This window comes from Nanorana parkeri, unplaced genomic scaffold (assembly GCF_000935625.1).
Source record: "Nanorana parkeri isolate BGI_ZX_2015 unplaced genomic scaffold, ASM93562v1 scaffold380, whole genome shotgun sequence".
Taxonomy (NCBI): Eukaryota; Metazoa; Chordata; class Amphibia; order Anura; family Dicroglossidae; genus Nanorana; species Nanorana parkeri.
Window position 1 is genome coordinate 748,535 of NW_017306648.1, and position 20,448 is coordinate 768,982.

The 20,448-nt window shown below is 45.4% G+C and overlaps 1 protein-coding gene across 1 annotated transcript in view; it reads right to left on the reverse strand.

Annotated features, from left to right (window-relative positions):
* Nucleotides 1-13,407, reverse strand: part of GRIPAP1 (GRIP1 associated protein 1) — a 91,880-nt gene extending 78,473 nt beyond the window's left edge. Inside the window, exons 1-11 of the mRNA XM_018559201.1 lie at nucleotides 13,253-13,407; nucleotides 8,905-8,971; nucleotides 8,673-8,734; nucleotides 7,021-7,047; nucleotides 5,319-5,426; nucleotides 5,096-5,240; nucleotides 4,045-4,184; nucleotides 3,489-3,537; nucleotides 2,804-2,874; nucleotides 1,110-1,145; nucleotides 543-574 (exon numbers count right to left, since the gene is read on the reverse strand). Of these exons, the coding sequence (XP_018414703.1) occupies nucleotides 543-574; nucleotides 1,110-1,145; nucleotides 2,804-2,874; nucleotides 3,489-3,537; nucleotides 4,045-4,184; nucleotides 5,096-5,240; nucleotides 5,319-5,426; nucleotides 7,021-7,047; nucleotides 8,673-8,734; nucleotides 8,905-8,971; nucleotides 13,253-13,294 (779 nt within the window). The 5' untranslated portion in view covers nucleotides 13,295-13,407. The remainder of the gene's footprint in view (nucleotides 1-542; nucleotides 575-1,109; nucleotides 1,146-2,803; nucleotides 2,875-3,488; nucleotides 3,538-4,044; nucleotides 4,185-5,095; nucleotides 5,241-5,318; nucleotides 5,427-7,020; nucleotides 7,048-8,672; nucleotides 8,735-8,904; nucleotides 8,972-13,252) is intronic.
* Nucleotides 13,408-20,448: the final 7,041 nt, after the last annotated feature.

Consider the following 20,448-nt stretch of genomic DNA (forward strand, 5'->3'; position numbering starts at 1 on the left):
GCTCTCTCTCCTGGCTGTCTCTCCCCGGTGTCTCTCTCTCCTGGCTGTCTCTCCCTGCTCTCTCTCCTGGCTGTCTCTCCTCGCTCTCTCTCCTGGCTGTCTCTCCTCGCTCTCTCTCCTGGCTGTCTCTCCTCCCCCAAAAAAATAGAATGTTCTGTTTTCGCTTGAAGAAAAGGTGGCAATCATATCTGCTGCTTCCCTTCTGACCGGTAGATTGTAGTCTACCACGGGTGAGAGCTTGGAGCGGTGGCTACTTTACAACACACACAGGGACCATGGGGAACAAAATTAACCACCCTTCAGAAGGAAGGACAGTGTCAGCACCAATTTAGAGATGATTTGAGGATCTATCCAAGTGATGCACAAATAAGATACATTTTTGTTAATAGTTAAGGTACTTGAATAAAGTTTAACTCCTATGTGTCACTTTAATTTTGAGTGTGTAAAGAGATAACTGCTGACAAACAGTTCAAACTGTCCAAAATAGAAACACTATATAGCCCCTCATATGTTATCTGTTCTCTAATTTAGTGCCTACTCACCTGTCATGTTTCTTCTTCAGTTTCTCAGATACCTGTTAGAAGAAGAACAGAATTATAACCGGGCACATGCAACAAAGAACTAGCACAGCTGACAGATAACATACAGATAAAGAGGGAATTAAAACCCACTTAGATTAGTTTTGTAAGCATATCTGTGCCTTGCCCATGCAGGGAAAGAAACCGGATCAAATGACCCCCTGCAGCACACTTATAACTTTATTCTGCCCCTAGATATTAAGTTCAGCCTCACAGAGAGAGACAAGAAAATGTCTCGTATTTCTGGGTATGGAGGTCTTTTTCACTTGTAACAGTGCTAGTGATTGGACATTGACCCAGAGCTGTTGTATGGGACAGGAACAGAATTCTTAGCCCAGAGCACACTCAGACAAGACTGACTTGGAGCTTACACAGTGTTTCCTTTCCTTGCTCTTGGCAGACACGGGGAGTGGCAGGGGAGCAAAAGGAAAAAAACGTTTTTTTTGCTGCGGAGAAGTCAATAAAGAGAAGTCGTTTCACCATGCATGAGCAAAGCATATGTTTGTTTTACAGTTTATCCATTTCTGTTACCTTTGAATTTTCCTCTTGTAGCCGGGAGATCCCACCCTGTGCAAGAAACATATATAGCATGAGACATAAAAGACAAGCCAAGAATACTAGAAGGCATGGGGATCTAACCTCATTCTATTTGAAGAACCTTTGCTTTAGAGGAGGGGCGCCCACAATTCTTCGTCTGGAGATCTACTTTTCAAATGATGAGCTCAATGAGATCTACCAGCGAAAAAACACCTGCATTCAGGGGCGGGAGGGGGCGTGGCAGTGCATTGAAGTCAATGGCACGCAGCCATGCCCCCAGTGCAATCACCGCACCAGGAATGCAGGCACATTAGTGCCTGCGTTCTGGTCCAGTGCGATCTGCAAAAATGCTGCATTTTTGCAGAACGCGCTGGACCGGAACGCAGGCATTAATGTGCCTGTGTTCCGTGTGCGGGCGATCACACTGAGGGTGGGGGGCGTGGCTGTGGTGCCTTTGACTTCAATGCACTGCCACGCCCCCTCCCGCCTCTGAACGCAAGGAGCCGGCCGGTTTGCGTTCCAATGAGTTCTAGAGGCCGAACACTCTGGAACGCAGACTTTGTGGTGTGAACCGGCCCTCTTTTCTCTCTCTCCCCTGTTTCTATCTGCTGTCTCTTCTCTCACTTTCTCTGCTGTCTCTTCTCTCACTTTCTCTGCTGTCTCTTCTCTCACTTTCTCTGATGTCTCTCTCCTGTCAGTCTTTTCTTACCTCCACTGCAGCAGCTTCCCAAGTCTCCTCTCCTCTCTCCATCCCGTCAGCGGCATTTGACACATTCAGCCGCATGAGCACTGCGGGACACAGGTCAGTGAGCCGATCGCGATCTACCAGTGTTCGCTTTGCGATCTACTGGTAAATCTCGATCTACCTAATGGGCACCCCTGCTTTAGAGGATCTTTTCATGGCACAAAATGCACCTTTAAAGTTCAAGCTGAACTGACACAAAAACTCTCATTTAATTATACTCCTCAACAGTCACAAAGGATATAAATCCACTTTGTGTGCACAAAATGCCTTTACAAATCTAGTATTACCTTGTAAAAGTATCAATGACATCATCACAGTGCTGCACATGGTCTATACAGAGAGCAGACCTGTGGTTAGGCTCCATCAGGTCCGCACATTAAAGGCTGCCTGCAAAAAATGAGCACTTCAGCTTTGCAGTGCAGGGGTAACCCCACTGCAGGTGCCAAGAATATTATGCCCAGAGTTCTTCTTTGGGTGTATGTCAGACAATCTCAGCCAAAAAAAATGTACAATCTTGTGTTTTGTTTTGTATTTTTTAATAGTAAAAGCATGACATAACACCATGAAAGTTTGTGCTCTGAGACAATTTATATGTATAAACAGAATAGTCCAATGTCCCTAATAATCCTCCCAACACAAACAAAAAACGCACAATGTAGACATAAGCCTGAAAAACGCACAACCATGGTCTTCGCCTTAGAAACGTGGACTTGTGGTGCTATGTATATAAAGCTGACAAGACCCTGCCTCCAATATTCAACATTGCATCTTTAATTTTTTATTGTTATATTCACAGACTGTTGCTGGTACGCCAAGCCAGAAACATCTAAGGGGAACCACCAGCTTATAACTCACAGGGGCGGTCCTGTGTACAGCCAACCTACCAACAACTACAGCCCTCCCCACATGTAGCCTCAGTTTTTTGTATTTGACAATCACTCACCTGTAATGTGAGAATCTTTTCCTTTAACAACTTGTTCTCCTCCGTCTGTGTTGCTAGTTCAAGTGTAATACCTGAAAAGACGCAGAAATTCCACCTGTAAGCATCTCAAGCTAGAAGCATTAAGCAAGAGGACATCCTAACCCATTCTAAACAGTTTCAGCACAGAGAGCACTATGTAACCTTCTACATAACCAGTAAGTGGACAGATGGTGGTATTCATATTGATCTAGTGCAACTACGAATGAGAGGCAGCATCAGGTTGCTATAGGCCAGGGGTAGCCAAATGTCAGCCCTCCAGCTGTGGTAAAACTACAAATCCCATAATGCCTCTGGGACATATGCCTATCAGAGTCTTGCAATGCCTTATGGGACTTGCTGTTCCAAAGCAGCTGGAGGGCCAGGGTTTGACTACCACTGCTATAGGCAATAAAAACAGCTCTGCCTTTGGGTTCTTGCCATCATTAATCCTCCCATAACTTGGAAGCAGACTGAGATCCCGGTCTCACGTGGGTTCCTGCCACGTTAATCCTCCTATAAATTGGCAGCAGACTGAGATCCCAGTCTTATCCAAATACATCTATAGAGGAAGCGTTAGCAGCTACTAGAAAGACACGATGACAGTCCTGGATTTATTGTAGCCCACAGTACAGGGCCTATAAGATGTTTTGCCTGTAAATGCACTGACCTTGAAGATTATCCTCTTTTGGCTTCCAGCTCTTTGGCGGCTCACCATCCTGAAAAAAAGGCAGACATGAAATAACTGTGCCACTGAGATCCAGCAAATAGCTGCCAAAAATAAGGTTTACAAAATAACAGTCTTGTCAACTGGGGCTCTTTATCTGAAACAGAACCACATATCCCAGAAATCCTTTAAGAATGTAAGCTGAAAGAGGCCCCAGTGATTTTCCAATTGATAAGCATTTTATTTATAGGTTTGCAGTTCAATACTTTAGGGAGTGATAATAATGCCCCTTTGCCGGGATAAAATGTTTTTACAAAATGTCAAATAATGATGTGCTTTCATGGAAATAAGTAAGCGACCCTTAGTAGACATAATGTGACCCTTAAATATTATTTCTACCAAATTCAGCCTTCTGTTTCATTTGAGCTTGACTTGTCTTGTGTAAAGTGACAGGCATATTGCCTGAAACCTAATCTTTACACAGATGTATTGCTAACCTTTCGTTTTCTAATGCGTCCAATTACTATAAGAGTAGTGTGGAGTGATTATGATAGGTCACCTGCTCTTGTGAGACCTGCCCATCCACTTGATTGACTGGCACTTCGTCCCCTGTCTCTGTGTCTGAGCTGCGAAGCCCATTAGCTTGGGATTCTTGGCCCCTCAGTGAAGCAATCTCCATTTCATGACGCTCATGAAGTGCTGAAAAACAGAGATCAGGAATGAAGGTAGAAACATAGAAAGACAACCCATGTTCACTATAGAAGAACAAACAAATATCAATGATGGTGACAGAACGGGCTCATGGTAAGAGTGCCTTGTACTTACAGAGAAGGTAGGTAATTGGCAGCTTAAAACAAGTAAACCCCCAGAAATGACTTCCAAAGCACCCTGCAGCAAAGTCAAACTTCATTTTCTGAAGCTGAATATAGCTCTGCTTCTTCTACCTCCCTACTGGTCCTAAACTTTGACAAGTGACCTTACCACACCAACAGGGAGGCATTCCTCCGGGGCAGTCCTGAGCCTATCTGCAGTAACTGAAATTACATAATACAGCACCCTGGCATTTAGTGCCCTTGGAACAGTTCAAAAGAATATGCAAAGGCACCTCTATATGCCTGCTTTTGTTTATAGCAGTCAGTTTACCTCTTTCAAACTAAAGCAAACCTGGGCAAAGCAACCAGTTTGCTTTATTGCTGCTCCACCAGTGTGAGGAAAGGATAGCCCTGTATAGGCTCTAAGTCACTCTAGTCAGAGATCACACAGAACTGGTCTCTCCAACCTCAGGTGACAGTGCTGGGCCAATCACCAAGTAACAATGTGGCGGGGGATCGAAAAAAATGGGGGGGGACACAAGACAAAGTCTGTCTGTTGCTTTGCTCTCCATTGTCAAACTTCAGATACATATGCGTTAATTACTAACGCAAAGAGCTATGTGTAAGGTTCCGTATAACAAATGCTTTTCAAAAAACAACTTATTTACATTTACATCCCTTTGCATAGGTCAGAATAATCCTGCCAAATAACCACGGTTCTTCAGAACTTAACACTTCTAGTGTATACAACAAACAAGAAAAATAAATGAACAGAGAATTGTGCTCTGCATCTCATACATCCAATAGTCCTCTGTAGTGCTGTGTTCTCCGCCTGCAGCCGTCTCATTTCACCCTCTGTAACACCAGGGATGCCATCTGGAGAACGACTGTCCTCCTTCAGCTGCTGGTTTTCGACCTCCAGCTGCTCAATCTGGGAGCAAAGCTGCAAACACAAAAAGAAAGTGTGGAAAGAGCAAGAAAGAGACACAAAAAGAAGCTTAGAGGTTCTACATCTACTGACCTTGGACAGTTCCTGCATCAGTGTGCTATTCTGTAACCGGAAGTCATCCTCCTGACTATGCAACTTTCCCTGAAGCATCTCATTCTCACCCAGCAAGGCTTCCACTTCCTGCAGTGAGAGAAAACAGGTGCCCACCTTGCATATCAATCAATCTGCTTGATTCACACATCTCAGTACACAGACTAGTGGGCACTAGACAGATGAACGCAATACTATTTCCTATATGACAGACTACAGTGAAGGTGGAACTGATCTAGTAAAAGCAGCAACTGCACAAAAACGCACGCGCGCGTGCCCTGCTTGGTTCTTCAAGCGACAAAGGTTTTAGTGCATTTCAGAAGCATCATCTTTAAGTTACACCGATCATCTCGCCCATACATAGAAAAGAAAAAAAGTTATTTTTGTAGCCAGCCTTCAAAGTGTTCTCTTGCCGCCCCTTTTGCCTGCTGGAGTGCCGAGTACTGTAGAAAGTCCTGTGTTTGCTCCATGCAGACTTGTATCAGAGCTTACACAGTACTAAGGACTTCCAGAAGATAATGCTCAGGCCTTGCGCTGTGCACTGAATAGTGGCAGGAAGGTAAGAAGGTCACATGCTATCCTATATAAATCGAAAGCACCTGGAAGGGGGGCGCTCCCCCGAAACGGTTCAGCACCTTTGGCTCTACCCTGCATGTATGGTGTCTTACATCGCTTGTCTCCATCTTGTATATGCGAGTAGTTTTTTTTTTAATCTCTACATATATTTTGCATTTAATAAATGGTATCACATAAGGAAAGGGCGCTGTCCTTTTTGTTTGTTTCTTTGCATGATTCATGAGGATACTTCCCAGCTGTCTTTGTGGACGGTAGCCTCCCTCAAGTGACTGGTGGTGAAGATTGTGAAAGATTACCCTGCATTGGTTTGCTGAGCGCTGTGGACACTATCTATATCTGTAACCTATATAAAAGCTCCCCTTGCAGTGGGGCTTCCCCTGCACTGCAAGGGTTAACTGCTTATTTTTGTAAGTGGGCACTAGATCAATATGAATACCACCATCAGTCCACTTACTGGGTATTGTGTAAAAAACGTTTACTCACCTGATCCCCACTCCTGCTGGCTCCAGTACTGACATCAGCAGTCTCTACCCCCTCCACTATGGGCCCGCTAGATGTTGTCGCATACAATGCAGGGCCCATAGCCCTGCATTATAAAGGGAGGACACTGAGGGAAAGTTGACAAGCCGGAGCATAGGGGAAGGAGATGAACGCTGACTGCTAGGGGGATCAGGGATGAGGCAAGTAAAAGTCCTTAACACAATACCCCTAAACATGAACGAAAAGCTAACACCCTTGAAGTGCGAGGGTTGCTCCATTGCAAGGAGAGTTTTTCCCTAAATAGAGGATTTTGATATACAGGTGATGATTATGGCTTACAGCTCATGAAAACCCAAATCCACAATCTCAGAAAATTAGAATATTGCATGCAAACAATAAAACAAGGATTGTACATAGAACAATATCGGACCTCTGAAAAGTATAAGCATGCATATGTACTATGATGTAAGCATTCATATCATCCTTTCAACCTAACCTAAAAGGTGCAAAGCCTTCTTTCCTGCTCCTGTTAGAGCATATACACGTTTCCTCAACATCAGCTGGTACACAGACACTGCATGATGCATTTCTAAGTACTGAATGAAAGATCTAAGAGTTCCCATCTTACCTGGGCTTTCTTGCTCTTGCTGAGTGCCTGTGAAGAAATTAGCAACACTCATAAGAAACCAGAGGCCTCAACAGAGAATGCACATAGAGTAACATTTAAGAAATGTGTGTAGTCTATGAAAAGAAAGTCCTTGCTCTATGTACAGTATGCTTTTTTTTTGTTGTACAGGAAACCTGTATTCTATTTTAAACCCTGCCTAACAGAATATAAAACATGTTTCCTGTCACTACACCTCTAAGCCAGAAAAGCCTCTTCTGTGCCTCTCTCTGCTTTATTTAATTTTGTTAATAGACATAGAGTTAACCAAACACCATTCTCAGTCCAAGGATTTTTGATCACATAAGATTTGATGATTGTAGACAAAACAACTTCGATTTTTTTCATTAAGTTAAGCGGAAATTCACTTTGAAAAGAGAAACAAAGCATAATAAACGAGGTGAGGTTGTGCTGACTGCAGCCATTCAATCACAAGTGAGCAAAAATCCCTGCATTCTTCTTGCTCATGATTGGGTATTCTTTGAAAGATTAACATTTTACTTTGTTTGTTTATCTCATTCACTAAAGTTAAAAATTCCCTTTGAAAGTTAACATACTCTACTTCTGTGGTAAATCAACCCCAGTGCGTGTGGTGTGATTGCACATAAACATCACATTGTACAGTTTTACAGATTAAAATCCTCTTAAGGTGGTAATCACTTTTATGGCCTCATTCATATAGGGCGGGTTGCTCTGTAAAGCGTGAAGGGCTGGTTGTTGATGCTCCTGGAGTGGTGGGAAGAAGCGCTCGGGGAGCTCATGTGTATGCAGACACAGGAGCTATGCACCCTCACACTTTACTTTCTGCAGCTCTGAATTTGACAGCCACACAAAGACGGTGTACAGCAGGGGCGCCCACTATTTTTCGTCTGGAGATCTACTTTTCAAATGACGAGCTCATTGAGATCTACCAACGAAAAAACACCTGCATTCAGGGGCGGGAGGGGGCGTGGCGGTGCATTGAAGTCAATGGCACCACAGCCAGGCTCCGCAGGCAGGCCCCTCGCCCACAGTGCGATCGCCTGCATTAGTGCCTGTGTTCCAGTCCAGTACCTTGGGCGCAGACATGATGGATCTAGGTCTATACATATCTATTTGCAGCTGTCAAAACAAGGAGCTGTGGAAAGCACCATGTGAGAGTGCATATCTCCTGCATCTCCATAGCGTTACATTAGCTGCCAGTATGCTTCTTCCCATAGATCCGGGTGCATAAGAAAAAAGAACGCCCTTCACGCTGTAAGGAGCAGCGCACCCCATGTGAATGAGGCCTAAAGTAGACTTAAAAAGGCCCCACCATTTTCTAGCCTTCAGCATTGAATACAAAACGTAAATTTAAATCTTTATCGTAAAATATATTCACCTTACACCAGCGTTCTGGCACACTGGCCTAGGCTGGGAAAGTTGAGGATGCCAAATTCCACGGGAATGCGCCTCTGCATTGCACTGGGATTTGAGATCCTCGGCTTTCCCAGGATCCCCTGAAAAGGCCCATTGATGTCAATATCACCTAGGTTAGGATATCAAAAGTCACGATTTAAGTGATTATTTTACATTTTCTCTTTTTATGTTTAAATTAGCTTTTTTTTTATTATCCGAGGGCTGGGAAGCTACCTTACCTTTTGAGCTTTCACAAAATCTTTCTCTAGGGTCGTCTGCTTCTGGCGAAGAGATGCAAGCTCTGAGAATTACATTTAAAAAAAAAAAATTTTTGTGAGATACAAAACTTCCCATCTCATGGTAGAAGAAGACAAAGACATCCAGAATAGTTGCTGACATAGAAGTGAATACAAAGGCTGGTAAAGGACATTCAGAGGGAGTAGGGAAGGAGCGGGATCCTACTGCTCTTACCCTGGTTGTTTTTGCGCAAGTTGTCCGCCAGCTGATAGTTTTGGGACCTGAGATCCAGGAGCTGAGCCTGTTACAAAAGAGAAAGAGGATTCAATTTAAAGGCCAAAGGCATAACAGACACGCAGGGAGTTTTAAATGAGCAATCAACTAAGATTGAAGCAATGGTGGAGATGCCATGAAGGCCTTAAGGCACAGGTTTGCTTTAAAGCACAAGTCCAGCTTAGGCACAAAATAAAAGAATAAATTCCTCAGCAGCTCTTTGGAAATAAAAAAGCAGCACTGGCTGCAATATTGACACGGCCTCTGAAGCTGTCCCCCACAGTCCGATCCACCAGTCTACTAACAATCCCCACTCTAACTAAATGTGTTTTTATTGTTGTCTCTATTTCCTCTACTCCTCCCTATCTCATTGACAGTGGTCATCAATGCAGCAATCACTGCTAGGAGAACTTCTTTAGGGACATATAGACTAAAAACACATGCTCTAACTTTTCCACACCGTGTCCAAAAAAATTTAAATTTTGGGTAGCATTCCACCTTATCTGCTCTGTTACAGAAATAAAGTAAAACTTCCCACCTGGGGCAGAGATAGCAATGCAAACCTGACATGTTTTAACACACACACACACACACACACAAAATTGTGTCTTTGAAGTGAGCCTGACCGAAAAGGGTGATAGAGCTTTGCTACCAATACAGCAGCCCCCTTCCTTGTGCCCTCTGAAGCCTTTGAACCCAGGGAGCACTCACTATGCAAATACTGACTTTGCTTAGTGTCGAAGCTCTTACCAAATTGCATCGTGCTTCTTTATTCCCAGAATACAAAGGTGCCTGCATTGCATTGTGGGATAATGGTGCTTTCCTGAACTCTGATTTAGAGGAAAGTGGAAATTTGTGTAATAGACATGGCCCTAGGTGTGTCAAGCAGTGCTATATACCAGCACCTTGAGCACATCTTTATGTCAGTTTGTGTTCTGCGTGCTAGTGACAGGTTCCCTTTTCTTCTTCCTGCTGCTCATTCTTCCTCTTTAATACATGAGAGTCTGTATGGTCACATGTATGGCCTGGTCACATGTATAGCCTGGTCACATGTTTCTGTATGGATGTTTTCAGTCCACTGCGAGAGGCACTTTGATGTCTCGACTCATAATGAGTCTGTTGTAGATGCACAGTCCTTTCTCTACGGTGGATAAGGTTCAGAAATAGAGGTTTTATCTCTGCCCCGGCTGGGAAGATTCACCCCATCTAAGACAGGAAGGAGGAGATTTTCCCCTTACTTTCTGTTATGTCTCTGAAGAAACGTACAGAGGTTCCATTCCAATGAATAAAAAAAAAAGGTTTTAGGCTTTTTAAAGAAGAAGGTGTTAGCATATTTTGGAAGTATCATGCTTAAGGCCTCTTCTACTCTTCTGCAAGTCTCTATGATGTTTGATTGTTACCATGACAGAATCATTAGAGAAGATGAGGCTAACCTGTCATTCAGCTCCTCAGACCATTGCTATGACATCAAACTCTTATACATCTACCTTCCTTACAGCAAATATTTAAACTCTTCTAGCTCCAGATGGGGTGAAATCCTATCACAAACCATGGCGCTACTTTAACATCTAACTCTCAAGCAATGGGTTATCATTCATGCCATTTGAGTCCAAATACAGGGATTAACCACGCTTTCAGCAACTGATGTCCCTACTCTACAAAATGCTTCTATCCAAATGTACCCCACCACCTCAATATGACTTAAGGCAGTAGGAGAAGGATCTAAGAACTGAGCTTGGGCACACTGGAAGGTCACAAATATGGAGCACAACCAAGTTCTGCTCTCACAATGTCTTAGCTGTAGAAATGGATTACAATTTACTGCTCGCATAGTACTTGGTACCCAGCCATCTAGCCTGTGCAGTTCCAGACCATTCTCCAAACTGCTTCGCTGGCTGCTCAGGACTAGGCATACTCATACTTGGTTGATCATATTTGGTTGACCTGCCTGATAGTACTAATACTTTGGAACTAGGTTTCCCATTTACGCCATATTCTTTTCCACCAATCACTTTCCAAAACCCTTGTCAGGTACTACTCAACCCAAGACCTGAGAGCATTACCAAACACCAATTTGTACTCCTGACCAATGTCCTAACGGCCACAAAACAAAGTATCGCTAAATCATGGCTGTTTCACACTCTCCACATTTTTGTAGTGAAATCCAGACTGCACTGGCCCCTGATTAATGAAAAGCTGATGGCAAACCTTCAAGGCTCCATGCCAAAATTCTAAAATATCTGGGAACCTTGTGTCACACTTGCTGCATACAGACTTTGACTGGCACCTTCTTGACCTATACTACCAGTACCACATCCTATATTGAAAAGAGAACTACAGGATAAGTGTTTTACCCTATAGTTCTCTTTAGGGTCACGGGAGGACATATACCAACCTCCTCCCATGACCCAAAGCTCAGTATATCGCGGGCATACTGAGAGTGCCGCAGCCGGGCCGGATCCCGACAATACTGTCGAGATCCACCCTGCGGCATGAGTGACAGCGGGCTCTGCCTATCTAGAGGCAGAGCCAGCTGTGCCCGCCCCCTCCTTGTCCATTCCTCCATTCAGCGCTGGAGGATCGGAGAGGGGAGGTGGGGAATCCCTGCGGGGAGTGGTGACTAACAGTCACAGCTCTCTCCAGGGAGAGGAACGGGAAGTGAGCGGATCGGCTGCATGTTTCTGCTCACTTCCCAAACAATAGCTGAACAAACTGGAGAGAGAAGCTGATTGGTTGCCAGCTTTGATAAATTCCCCTAAGTGTCTTTATCCGGTACCTTAGATTTGTGAACTCAGACTGATACAGAAAATATCTTGTTCTCCACATCAACCAGCAACATTCCACTGTTATTGTGCACTCCAGGGTTAAAGTGGCACAAATATTCAGACTGGCTCCAATGAGCAATCAGACGTCTTGTAGCACACATGTCATACATCAGACACTTTAGATGTAACTATACAACAACACACATTTCACTAGGCTGGTACTGCTCACACCAGGATAAGCAGCCCAAATGTCAGTGCAATGAAATGTAAAACATCCGTCACATGGCTCATAATTCAGTGCCTTAGGCTGCCGGAAAAGCTTATCGAATTCATCCTGATGGCGCCTCAGCTCCCAACGCTGGATTCACCACAACACATTTCATGGCTGCCATAAACACTGCCGGTCTATTGTACTAGATCAGCCTTTCTCAACCAGGGTGCCTTCTGACATCAGCCGCTGCAGTGACACATGACATCAACAGTGCTGGTGCAGTGACACATGACATCAACCGTGCTGGTGCAGTGACACATGACATCAACAGTGCTGGTGCAGTGACACATGGCATCAACAGTGCTGGTGCAGTGACACATGGCATCACTGTAACAGTGGCCCATGACAGCGCTGGGGGTACAGTGGCCCATGACAGCACCGGGCCTGGGGGTACAGTGGCCCATGACAGCAATAGGGCTGGGGGTACAGTGGCCCATGACAGCACCAGGCCTGGGGTACAGTGGCCCATGACAGCACCAGGCCTGGGGTACAGTGGCCCATGACAGCACCAGGCCTGGGGGTACAGTGGCCCATGACAGCACCAGGGCTGGGGGTACAGTGGCACATGACAGCACCAGGGCTGGGGGTACAGTGGCCCATGACAGCACCAGGGCTGGGGGTAAAGTGGCACATGACAGCACCAGGGCTGGGGGTAAAGTGGCACATGACAGCACCAGGCCTGGGGGTACAGTGGCCCATGACAGCACCAGGGCTGGGGGTACAATGACATCAGTGTTACAGGTGCAGTAACACACTACATTACTATTTGGGATAATATACAGAACAGTGCAGTGACAGGTGACATCACCAGCACACGGAACCAGAACATCTGACAACACTATTATTGGCTGCAGTGACAACACTAGAACAGGGACACATGACATCATCAGTGATGGTGCAGTGACACATGACATCACTGACACAGTGGCACATTCCATCACCAGTGCTGGTGCAGTGGCAGATGACATCACTGGCACAAAGGCACATGACATCACTGGCACAGAGGCACATGACATCACTGGCACAGTGGCACATGACATCACTGGCACAGTGGCACATGACAGGTGTTGATGCAGAGCACAGGGGGGATCCTCGCCTGCCATTCATTCCCTGGGCACCCATGGCTCCTCCACTCTTATCAGGAAGGGGATGACAGATATAAGAAGATGTTTACAGTCCCCAACATCAGTCTGCAGGCACAAAATGACGTCAGCCGCAAAGCTGGGAGTGACGTCACCCTACAGCTGCACCTCCTCCCCCGGGTTCCCGTTACCTGCATCCGCTGGAACTCATCCTCTGACAGAGCCTGCGCCATATTACTGCCTGATTCCGGGTACACCGGCACTGCACCCCCGCCGCTCTGCTCAATGGTTTCGTCCAGCTGCTACCATAGAGAGGAAGTCGGTGATAAACAGGAACCCGGCTGCACCAGCGACTCCACAGGCGATAAGATAGATAGGCAAAGAGGACAACGCTCGCCACCTGGTGGTCATATCCAAAACTGACCTCCGTCAGTCATGAACAATAGCCTCTAATATTGCCTCTTAGGTACTCATGAAGTTGCCATAAATATTGAATCCAGAGAGATGTCAGATTTTAAATAGCTGTTCCTGGTTTTAAAATCTGAGCACAAGTTCCATACAATGAATTCTGAAATGAAATTCTCATTATTTTAGGCTCTCATTGCAAGCAACATTGAGGGAAATTGATCAATACTGGCTCATACAGAACCTGGAACAGTTGCTCTTGGCAACCAATCACATTCTGTCTTTAATTCTCAAAGCTTAATTGAACAAACTTAAAAGAGAGGCTGATTGGTTACTATGGACAACTGCTCCAGATTCTGTCTGCTCCAGTTTTGATCAGTTCCCCACTCTGAGCCCCACACCCTGGAACTAGCACCACTCCATGAATCATTGGGAGTCCCTGCTGAACATGTCTCTAGAACCTTGGTTCTCAACTGGTGGGTCGTGACCCAAAAGTGGGTCGCGACTCCATGTTCTGTCGGTCGCCACATCATGCCTTCCACTTTTCTAAGTGAGAGGCTCCTCAGCCCTCCTCCTTTTGCAGCACTGTCAGTTCTTGCGCGCCAAACAGTCAATTAAGATATGCTGCCCGGTGCAGAGCGTCAGCTTGAAGTTGGATGGGCTGGGGCTATGGCCGCGAGGGAGCGGCATCCATACGTACAGCTCCCTCATGTGTCCTGTTTAGTTGCCTGGACCAGAGTAATGTCACATTCTGGCTCCTGTCACCTCTATAGGACAAGCAAAGGGAGGTGTACAAGCATTGCACATATGGATGAAGCTCTGTCACAGCACAGCAGCCCACACTGGACCCCAGGCTGAGGATCCACTCCAGTTCTTGTAAGGTCCTGAGGTTACACAGGTTGAGAACCACTGCTCTAGAAGCTGGTCTCTTACAGCATTAACCTCTCTGCTTTGGTATTTTGCATTGCTGTATAATGTATTGCTGGGATTGGTAGTCCTCTATAGCTGATGGTATTCTGCATTGCTGTATAATGTATTGCTGGGATTTGTAGTCCTCTATAGCTGGTGGTATTCTGCATTGCTGTATAATATATTGCTGGGATTGGTAGTCCTCTATAGCTGATGGTATTTTGCATTGCTGTATAATATATTGCTGGGATTGGTAGTCCTCTATAGCTGATGGTATTCTGCATTGCTGTATAATGTAGGGATGTTCCGATACTAGTAACGGTATCAGTGCCGATACCAAGTATTTGGTTGAGTACTCGTACTCGCCCAAATGCTCTGATACTTACCCCTGATACCAGAACTACCGCTCACTGGATGTCTGTGCTTCTGTAGGCAATTTAGGCAGATCATGGTTGGAGGGAGGGTTCGGCAGGCAACCTGCCTCGGTACTTCTGTCAAGAACCCTCAGCCCTGATGCAAGCAATGGGCTGGCCTTTGGGAGGAGTAATGCAAATATCAAAATGCCTTGTTGAGTGGGAGTCAGTCTGAAGAAGTGGGAGCTCCTAGGCAGGCTGTATTTGCATGCAGGCCACCCTAGGTAACACCCACACCTGGAGCACACAACTTTTATTATTTGTTCCACGTGCAAAAAAACATGTTGATCGTGTCAGAAATTCAGAGCTGTCCTGTGTCCTCTGCACCATTGTGTGTTATCTCAGAGTTCAGGTGACTCTCCCAATTCTTATCTCTTTGTGGCCACTTCCTGTCTAGATGCATGTACTACAACAATGGCTGCAGGCATTTCTCAGGTCAGGTTTCCTGGTGGTGACAACCTTAAAATGGCCACTTGCAGTTCCCTTCGGAAGTCCATGGGGCAGGGTGATAATACAGAAGCACAACCGGGAGACACAATTGTGAGAAAGTATTGTCACCCCTTAACAGGAAGTGCTAGAACAAGGACCTTCATGGCAGGATCACCAGGTATTATTTGCATAAAAGATGCAGATTAAAAATACTGATAATGACTTTTAAAACAACATCAATATGTTAAAGTTTATAGGAGATTTTAGTGGTTGGGTTTCTGTATGTGATAACCGGTTTGGGCAGGTGGATCAATGTGTAGAGAGTAGTCATTACTTTTCAAAGCCAGAATTTGGAGGAATCTTTTAGGGCCCTTCCTGTTACTGTGATATTGCACGCCCGTTATTGTGCGTTCATATTTAATGGGCTGCTAACACACTAAGAAAAAGCCCAGAACAAAATGACCAATTTGTGCATTGTGGTGCACTGCAGTGCCAGGGTGCTGCCCATTACTGTATTAGTGTGTTGGGGTTCCGTTTAAATGAATGGCACGGCAACGCACGGTATGTGTTACCGCAGTGTATAAATGTGAATGGGTCCTTACAGTTGGAAGTGACAAGGAATGTGTGACTGAATGCGTTGAATTTTTCCTCAAGCGTATGACTGCTCAAAAGCGGTTTTTGGGAAGTTTAGTTGAATAAATTGGTGACTCTGAGGGCCCAGTCCCACCATATCCAGTGATTTCCGGTGTGGTCCGACCCCGGAACGCACTGGATCGCATAGATCAGGCCAGCAGGGGCAGGAGGGGGCGTGGCAGTGGCATTCACGTCAAGTGCACCGCAGGCACGCCCCCCACCCCACCCGCAGTGTGATCGCCCGCATCGGAACGCAAGGTACAGAAATACCCTCCGTTCCAGTGCAGTGTGATTTGAAAAGATAGTGTGTAGCATTTATTCCAATTGCACTGCACCGGAAAGGACATTTTTGTTCCTTGTGTTCTGGTGCGGGCAATCGCACTGCGGTTGGGGGGCGTTCTTGCAGTGCCATTGATGTGAATGGCAATGCCATGCCCCCTCCCGCCCCAGCTGTCTCCAACGTTTGCTCCCTTCTGAAGATTCTTGAGCAGGCGTGCAGGATGATGGGGCGGGCGCATGCACGGTAGAGATCTTCGGCGGGGAGAAGAGACAAAAATCAATGGAGCTGAGTGCACGCAGCCATGAGCGTGCACGTCAGACAGAGACACAGAAGACACAGCAGTCAGCGCTGGACCAGAGACCGGCACCCGTGCTGGAGGGACTGCTGAAGACAAGTGGAAGGAAGAAGATGTTCGGATGAAGAGGCATCATTTAAGGTAAGTCCTTAAAGCAGCATGGGGGGGGGGGGGGAAGTAGTTTCTGTTAAAGGGTATCTATGGCCAAAAACTAAACATAAATATGTATTTCTACATTGAATTTCCATCCACTATAGTCCAGTCAATCCATCCATCCAGTTCCATCCCACTCCTAATAACCATACCCATTGAGAAATGTCTAAACTTACTTATTGAAGATTTCCATACGATGTACTTCCTCAATGCACTGACACAATGTCACTCAGCCCTGTGAATATGCACTTCATCGTGTCACCACTCACAGAGCCTGCCTTCTGAACTACAACTTAGCGTCTGAACAATGTAACATTATTATTGCTTACTGGAGGCAATGCATGATGGGATATGTAGTCTTGAGAAATCAAGATTGCATCACATCAAGCAGCAGGGAAAGAGATGCAAAGCACACTGGGAATCCAGAAAGTTGTTGGAAGTGATGGGCAGACAGAACGCAGCACTCACTACATAAAAGGGATTTTTTACAAGTAAGCTGTGATTGCATTATGAAAAACTACAATAGTCTGTATTCCTTATATGTTATAACAGGACAGGATCTGCTGGGACTTTACAACTTCTTTAACTTGTCGGCTGTCCGTGGCATGAAAAACACTTTTATCCACGGTCACATTGGGACGTTTCACCTAAATGCACCCCCAGCCACACGACAGAATCATAGCAGAGCTTGTAGAGAGTGTAAAATGTTTTATTGGAAGTACATTATTATATTTAGTAGTTTGTATTATAGAAAACACACGATTCTTAAGATCTATATAGAAACACAAACTCAGTGAGGAAATAGGATGAGACCTGCACCCCAATACACTCACTGCCCTGTCTCCATACCCCCCTAAAATATTCTTGCGGGCCTATTCGATAAGGCTGTGCAAACAGCAATGAGTACATACAGAGCGCCGTTAACCCCCGGCAACCAATCTCTAATTCAATCAGCCGATTGGTCGCTGTGGGTTATTTCACTTTGCACATTGCTCTTTGCCTTTCTAAATGCAATCTGTCATAAAAGCCTAATGCCTGTGTGAAAAGGCTCAGATGCAAGCAGCCATTCCCCAACCACGGGCTGGACACTGATGCCATTGCCACACAAATCGGGCACAGATCGCAGGGTTGCAAAATGGAAGCTACAATCCAAGACTTCTCACACAGGTAAAACAGGTGCTTTGTGACACATATCCCTTAAATAATAGGTCCGTGGCTCTGTGTCCTAGTCTGACACGCCATCGCATTCGCACTCTTCACATGTCCGCTCGCTGAACTCTTTAGCACAGCAGCTCATACTCTTCCACACACAGAATGGCGACTTCACAGACACTCATAGTTCTCATGCCAATCCTATAGCAATCAGTCTCAGCTTCTATTGCCTGGTCTGGCCTAGGTGCCATTTTATTTATAACCATCATAATCTATGACTAAGGGTCTGTGTTGATGGGTTTTAGGCTTGTGTCGATGGCTTCTGAGATCATTCAGAATTCATTGACCTGCAATGGGCCTCCTTCTGCCCTGCTTTGATTGGGTTTTGCATCCCATAGACCTGTATGGGAACACAAAACAAGTAAACAGAAGCCCATCAACACAGACACTAAAGCACATTATTATCATACAATGGCACTACCAGAATTGTTCATGGTTGATCAGAGAATTCCCAATGTCAGTCATTGAGGGATGAAACAGGCAGAGCACAAGCTACACTATAGCTTGTGACTACAATTAAAGTGAACCTGTCATTAGCTTTACAAGTCCACAGGAATACATTCCTGACATGTTCCAATATGCCGTAATACATGAACAAATTCCAGGCATGCTATGCTATACAGCAACAGTGTTGTTTTTCTGCAGAAATGCTATCCTCTCATAGTTAAAAAGTAGTCCTCAAGTTCCTGTACTGGGACTTTGCCAAGGCTGCCATGTCGTCAACAGTCTGCTGCAGGCAGGAGGAAGCATTTGTTCAGTTTCCCTTTCCCCAATCATTAGACAAGTCTCAGGGTGAGAGGTTTCAGCAGGAGTTGATCTGTCACTAGTAGTGCACTAGGCTGAACGAGCAAAAACCTAACTGCTTCCTACATCCACGCTGTGGCTGGCGCGTGTCACTGTCAGAATGCATGAACAGTGGCTGGAGCTGAGTGCCTGCAGTCACTGTTGAGCAGAAACTTTTCGGCCCTTCTCTTTTTATAATAGTTGATTACGCAAGGCCACCCGCTATTAGAATGTTATCCAATTATTGTGTATTGGCTGAAATATTAAAAAGGAGAACTATGAGATGAGTGATTTCCACTCACCTCATAGTTCTAGCCGACCTGTGACAATGAGACTGTCACAGGTCGGCTCAGTAGATCGGGAGGTGAGCGAACACATACCAGGTTCGCTCACCTCTCGATCCTGTTACGGCTCTCTGCCGTGACAGGGGGAGGGCTGGATTCCCCTCTCCCCGCTCCGATCTGCCAGCGCTGATTGGCGGAACGGACGGGGGAGGGGGCGGGTACAGATGGCTCTGCCTCTAGATAGGCAGAGCCAGCTGTCACTCACGCAGCTGGGCGGATCTCGACAGCTACGTCGGGATCCGCTCCGGCGTCTCAGTATACCGCGAGCTACAGCTCGCGGTATACTGAGCTTAGGGTAACGGGAGGACGCTAGTTTGTGTCCTCCCGTTACCTTAAGGAGAACTATGGGGAAAAGCCCTGACCCCATAGATCTCCTTTAACAGTAAATGGCCAGCCTTAGACATTGTGACCACAACCAAGAACTGCACAGGCACCAAGATTTACAGCTCTAAAGCGGCATATCAGTCCAGAGGGATGGATGCTGACCTTGACTGATGCCTGAACAAACGTGGCTCAGTCTTTCTGGAGAGATAAGCACAAAGTTATTGTCAGGGGGAGCGCTGTGATTTCTGTAATAAGTTATAAATATCTTGGGGCCTATTCATGTTACCTGTGTTGGTGCACTACAGTGCCATTCATTTTACCTGGCACCCCAAGCTTGCAGGTTTGGTGCATCAGGCGGCCTATTCAAATGTCTTAATACAACGCATATTGACAGGCAACATAGCATGTGTTAAACTCTCTGCAACTAACCTAACTGGTGTGAATGGGCCCCAAGTCTTTCACATACCCATTACTTTCACATATATCTGATGCTAGGTCCACTTCAGTTGCGGAACTATAAAGGAGCCCGTTTTTTCACCACTTGATGATCATTCCTACTGCTTGCAAGTTCTACAACCAAAAGCGGATATTTTTTTTATAGGATTACATTACAAATGTAAAACAAACCTCCAGGCACATTCAGATTATGTGCAGATCCTCTGAATTAGATTAGGTGCAAAAGAAATGGCATGTTTTGTCTACGTAAAGTATTATACATATTTGGGATGGATTCACATTGCATTGTTCTTTGTGAATCCCCCTCACTGGGTCGGATGCATAGATAGAGCAGCAAACAAGCCATTTCCTAAAGCCTCCAATGATGTCTCATCTTCTAAATGCAGAAAATAAACTGTTAGCATGTTTATTCATTCTCATTTTCTTGCACCGCAAGAGGGAAAGCTGGAATCTGATTGCTATGGGCAACAAACAACGTAAAAAAACAAATCCCACTCCGACATACACTTTCCATGCTCCGCCATTCACTACATGACATCCACACTCACATTCACACCCTTTTAACATTTAGCAATATAAGTGCTCTACTTCTTATGCAACCCAAAACACTGGCACATGCCAACCGCTCTGTAAAATAGGAACTTGTGTCTCCTAATTGGGACATTTCTAAAACTCACATTATTAGCATCTGTATACTTAAAGTATATCTCCAGGCATATTTTAGCTTAGTTGTGGATAGAGTAAGAAAGAG